At 51.1% G+C, this 5,590-nt stretch overlaps 1 protein-coding gene across 2 annotated transcripts in view; it reads right to left on the minus strand.

Annotated features, from left to right (window-relative positions):
- Positions 1–5,590, minus strand: part of znf318 (zinc finger protein 318) — a 23,750-nt gene that overhangs the window by 10,584 nt on the left and 7,576 nt on the right. Inside the window, exons 3-8 of one of the 2 annotated variants that reach the window (XM_015018915.1) lie at positions 4,555–4,614; positions 4,095–4,500; positions 2,712–3,918; positions 2,474–2,568; positions 2,248–2,347; positions 1,779–2,092 (exon numbers count right to left, since the gene is read on the minus strand). In XM_015018915.1, coding sequence (XP_014874401.1) covers positions 1,779–2,092; positions 2,248–2,347; positions 2,474–2,568; positions 2,712–3,918; positions 4,095–4,500; positions 4,555–4,614 — 2,182 coding nt within the window. Of the gene's footprint in view, positions 1–1,778; positions 2,093–2,247; positions 2,348–2,473; positions 2,569–2,711; positions 3,919–4,094; positions 4,615–5,590 lie in introns of both variants that reach the window. The other variant, XM_015018914.1, reaches the window with a different exon arrangement.

Consider the following 5,590-nt stretch of genomic DNA (forward strand, 5'->3'; position numbering starts at 1 on the left):
ATCTCTGTTTCGCACTTTGAATGTCAGGTGCGCTTGTTCAGTTGACACAATGGCGCCTGTCAATCAACTCATTGGGTTTGTCGCAGTTTGCCCCGAAGTCAGCGCCCCTTCCCTGGAGGTCAAAGCTGTCGGGTCCATCATGCGAAGCGGCCTGGCTACTGATTTACTGATTGCTGGCTATTAAATGCGCTGCAGTGAAACAGATTTGGTTAAAAATAACCAGAAAAAATTGTTAAAAGTTGTGGGGGAACATGCACAAAGCATTTAGAGGAAGGAATAAAGTTGATCCCATTTTCAAAACTGGAGTCTGATAAATGCCTGCAGCCGATCTAAGAACAGCTGAACACAGAGATCCACTGTATTAAAACACCATGTTTGTATGAAGCTTTGTCGTTATTACATCATATTCTTAATAGTTAAATATCAATGCGTGAAGCTTGGTCCAAAGCAATAGATAAGTGCTGCGTCTACAAATGGGTACAGTTTGCGGACCGTTTGCGGACAGTTTGCGGCGCTCCAGCGCGGCGCGATTTGAACAGTTTTGAGCGTTTGAAGCTTCGAGCGCGTTCAACACGTCCGACGCTTCACAAAGACTTTGAATGTGAACCAGACGCACTTGACGCTCAACACGCGTTTGGTGTGAACGCACCAAAAGTGCAACGCGCCGAACTTGAAGCGCCAGAGGCGTTTCCTAACGCGCATAACGCGTTTAGTGCAAACGCACCATTAGCGGGTTAAACGCTTGTCCAAGCGGGTGACCCGTCAGGTGACCCGTCAGGTGACTGTCAGGTCTTCAGTTCTCCAAACCACAAAAAAAAAAAAAGCTCATAAACCCCGCGACCTGCCAGAACGGCAGAACTTTAATGTGCTTGTTATTTAGCAGACAAAAATGAATTTCAATTCAACAGCCAGAGACCTAAAAAACCATCAGTAGCCATCGGTACTGATGGCTGATTGGCTTTTGGAGGAAAGAAATATATTCCCACAATTATTGTTCAACTTGAGCATAAATGATCTGCTCTGTCCAAAGTGTGGGTCAGCATTTGGTCCGGACCGATAACGGACATGTGGCCCCGATGTCGTCTTCTTTTTTTTTTCATCCCCACACCGTTAGAAAGAAAACATCGTCACGGTTCTATAAATATTCCTTTTGGGCCAAATGTGGCACAAATACAGAAATCTCATTTAATTTTTAGGCAGAATTGGTTCAGACCTGGATCGGATCAGTGTCAGAGCCTTTTTTCAGGTGTCAGACCGGTTCCTGATCCCAACCCGACCCGAAGCTGCCATGTGGTAAACCTTTGGGTGACTGTTATGATCTGGAGCCTTTTGGTCCAGATCTCAGTGCTGCAGGTTTTATCTGTACCTCTGTCTGTATGTAAACATAGAGAGGTGTCAGCCACAGATTGTCAGAGTTGCTCGTGGCCTGTGGAAATGTCTGGCGGGACCAGCACAGGGCCATAAAGTTCTGCCGCCTATGACTACAGGAAAAGCCAAATTATCTAATTAGCACTTCTTTTACACAAGGCAGACAATGGAGTTATTGAAAAGGATATCTATAAATACCTTCACAAAACATCAAACAATCTGAACTGACCCTTTAAATGCAATAATGAACCTATTAAGGAAGCAGGAGAACTGATTGGATCTTTACTCTCTGCTTCCATCATGTGACTTATACTGATATCAGCTGACTGACTAAGACAGAAGGTTGTATTGGAACCTTGTGGGCCCTAGCTATGCTGTCTGACAGTAAACCTCCTCTGAAGAAGCCGTACCTTTAAGGCGGTGCTGCCGGCAGCTGGCTGCTCCTCTGGGTTCCTCCCCTGCTCCCGTTTTTCACTCTTTGGAGGCAACTCCTCCTGGTCCCGGATTTTAGGCAGCTTGCTGGTCTTGCCGGGCCGATCTAAAGGGCTCAGGCCAAGGATTTGCGCGACCTTCTCGATCTCGGTGCGCTTCCTCTCGGCAGCCTCGTGCTCCTTGCGGAGGTTGGAGATCTTCGCCATGACCTCGTCCTGCAGGCGGTTTATCTCCTGCAGCAGGGGGTCCTTATGGCCGTCCTTCTCACGGCGCTTCTTCCTCAGCAGCTCGCCTGAAAACAGGAACGTCCAGATCATTGTCAGAACTGTAATTTTCACCGTCACCAGTGGGGAGAGGTGTTGCAACTTTATACTTCAGCTGGACCCAGCTCATCTGTTTGGACTTCAGGACCTGGATCAGACCAGTGCAGAACCCTCAGGAACTCACCCTGCTGCTTCCTGAGTCGCTCCAGTTCCTTTATCAGATACTCTTTTTTCGTCATTCTGACTTCCCGCTCCTGCCTCAGCTTCTCCCGCTCCTCCAGAACCTGAAAACAGAAACCCAGTCAGTAGAAACAGAACCGCAGGACTGGGTGGTCAGGAAAACCACAGAGCTGCACAGGAGTCCTGCCAGGATAGGTAAAGACAGGAAGTGACGCGTGCAGGTGAGTCACCTTTAGTTTCTCGCTCTCGTTGTTCTGCTCGTCAGAAATGCTCTGGTCCTGACTCCGCCGCCGCTGCTCTTCCTGACCAACACTCCTCGCAAAACCTGAGGACCAAACACACAGCTAATGGACAGGAACGCAGCACCAGCCTCTCTGACTGGTTCTGGTCGCTCCCTGAACCAGTCTAACTGGATCACCTGCAGGTCTGAGTGACCAATCACAGCAGATCTCAGTCTGGGTTCCTCACCTAAGGCCCCCGTCTCTGGGGTGGGTTTTCTGTAAGCCTTTTTGTAGGTGGGAGGTGGCGTGAGGTTCTCTGTGGCAGGCTGAGGGGGCAGGGTCATGTTAGGCGGTGGGTACATGGGGGGCCACTGCTGATGGATGTAGGGCAGGTAGTTTCCATACTGGCTGTATGCTGAAGGAGGGTAGTTTGGGGGCATCATGCCAGGGAGCTGTGGGGGAGGGTAAGTAGGGATGGGCATGCCTGTGTGAGTTGGGATGGGGGCGGTATCAGAGGTCTGACTCTGAGGCAGCATTGGGGTACTCCACTCATTCTTTGTCTCCTTGACCTCCCAGTCTTTGGAAGTTTTAGCAGCTGTGGTCTTCTTGGACTCATGGTCCTCGCTGCTCCAGCTGGCCCCCCGTTTGGTGCCCCGCCCATGACTGCGACTGCGACTTCTGCTGCTGCTTGAACTGCCGCTCTGGCTCCGCCTCCTCCGGACTCGGCTATGGCAGCTGCCGTTGGAGCTGCCAGAAGAGTATCGTCGCCGCGTGGGTGTCTTTGGAGGCTGCTTGTTGCCATGAAGGCGCTCCTTGGTCCTGGCAGCCATCTTGCTAATCTCGCCAACACCCAGGTCAAGCCCAATGGTTTTCAGGAGATCCTGGATCTTCTCGTACTCCTCCAAAGCCTGGCGCTCACTCTCCTCCAGTGGCTCTGTTCCCGGAGGATAGGCCATGACATTCTGGTTGGGGCTGATGCTGGGCTGACTCATGTGCCTGTTCGGCTCACTCACAGACGGAGTGACCTGAAGATGAGGTGAAATGGTTGGAGGGCAGCTGTACACTTGACCGGCCATGGCTCTTTGCGAGGGGAGATCAGAGTACAGCGAGTCTTCCGTCACATCTCCGTACAGATCCAGGCTGTGATGTCGGTCTGGCTCTGGTGCCGCTGACATTTTGGGCTCCTCCAATTCTCCATACAGAAACTTTTCTTCATCATCAATATCGTCCAGGACTCTCTGTGAAACGCCACCCACTGGCTCTGCCACGCCCAACAGATTCAGGATTTCTTTGATCTCATTGTTGAGGTTGGCCCGTTGAGACATCTGCGGGTCGGACCGCAGTTCTGAAAGAACAGCTGCCACAGCACGCGGGTCATTCAGCTTAACAGCCTGCATCAGTTGGTCGGCGACACGAGCCATGGTGCGGTCTAGATCCCTGGGCGAGTCGGACCTCTGTGGCACAGAAGCACAATGTGATGCAACGCCACCTCATCAAACCCAAAACCAGTCCTTCCTTATTGTAGTATCATCACATTCTAATATAAGCTAAAGCTTAGTAGCAGAGCAAGCTGGCCTTTCCAGGATAGAACCACTAATTAGCAATTAAACTGGTACCAGATTGAACATACCCGAAGAGACGGCGAGTCTTCGTAACTGTTGTGCTTCTTCAGGATGGATTTGGTAGGTTGACCCAGTAGCTCCTCTACCTCCCTCCTGCGTCGGGCCAGCTCCAGCTCTTTAAACCGCTTCCTGGACGGATCATTCTTGTCTCTGATGGAACTCGAGCTGCTGGAGCTCGAACTGCTGAGACTACGACTCCTTCCTCTGCTCTTCCCCCGAGATCTGGAACTGGATCTAGACTTGCTGCGGGCTCGACTCTTGCTCCGCCCACGACTCTTGGCCCGGCTTTTGCTGCGTCCCCGGCTCCTGTCTGGACTCCGACTCTCTCCACGGTGACGACTCTTGCTGCGTCCCCGGCTCCTGTCTGGACTCCGACTCTCTCCACGGTGACGACTCTTGCTGCGTCCCCGGCTCCTGTCTGGACTCCGACTCTCTCCACGGTGACGACTCTTGCTGCGTCCCCGGCTCCGGCCTGGACTTCGGCCCCTGCTACCACTTCGCTCGTATTCAGGTCGGGGAAGGTAATCTCTGTAGGAAGCATAAGTAGAGCTGACTAAGCACATCTGGATCAACAAGGGATCTTCTTGGTTCTTGCTGGGTAAAGGAGTCTCAAAATCTGTTCTGTGATTAAGTGTCCTACTTCCTGGTCTCTGAACTGCTCTGTGGAGAACACATATTCAATTATCTTGACAAACTGGACTGAATAAAATTAATTATATGGAATAACAAGAATCTCCAAGAACCATATTAATGGAGAACAGCTGATAAATGAGATATGAACAAAATTCTACATGCAATTGTACCAACAAAGAAATCATCCATCTATTTTCTTCTGCTAATCTGGCATCGGGTCATGGGGTCAGCGGCCTATGCGGGAGGCCAAGACTTCCCTCTTCCCAGCCACTGGTCCAGCTCCTCCATGGGAACCCCTAGGCATTTCCAGGCCAGCTGAAGAACATTGTCCCTTCTGTGTATCCTGGGTCTTTCTCTGGGTCTCCTCTTTCTGGGACCTTAATTCCTCACCAGGGAGGTGTCCATCCTAACCAGATCCCAAGCCACCTTAACTGGCTCTTCATGTGGAGAAGCAGCAGATGCTCCTGGATGGCCGAGCTTCTATCCCTAAGGGAAAGTCCAAACACCTTACAGAGAAAACTCATGTCGGCTGCTTGTACCTGTGATCTTGTTCTTTTGACCTCTACCTAAAGCTCATGACCATAGACCAGGGGTGGCCAAGTCCAGTCCTCGAGAGCCACCATCCTGCAAGTTTCAGATGCATCCCTGCTTCAACACACATGAATCAAATGACTGCCTCGTTATCAGGCCTCTGTAGAGCTGATCCCGGTCTGTTGGAGTAAGGATACTTCTAAAACTTGCAGGATGGTGGCTCTCGAGGACTGGACTTGGCCACCCCTGCCATAGACGATGGTAGGAACGTAGATCAACTGGTAAATCGAGACCTTTGCTTTTTGACTCAGCTCTCTCTTCACCACACAGGTATAGCGCC

Source organism: Poecilia latipinna, unplaced genomic scaffold (genome assembly GCF_001443285.1).
Source record: "Poecilia latipinna isolate Pla-1442-1.1 unplaced genomic scaffold, P_latipinna-1.0 Scaffold2340, whole genome shotgun sequence".
Lineage (NCBI taxonomy): Eukaryota > Metazoa > Chordata > Actinopteri > Cyprinodontiformes > Poeciliidae > Poecilia > Poecilia latipinna.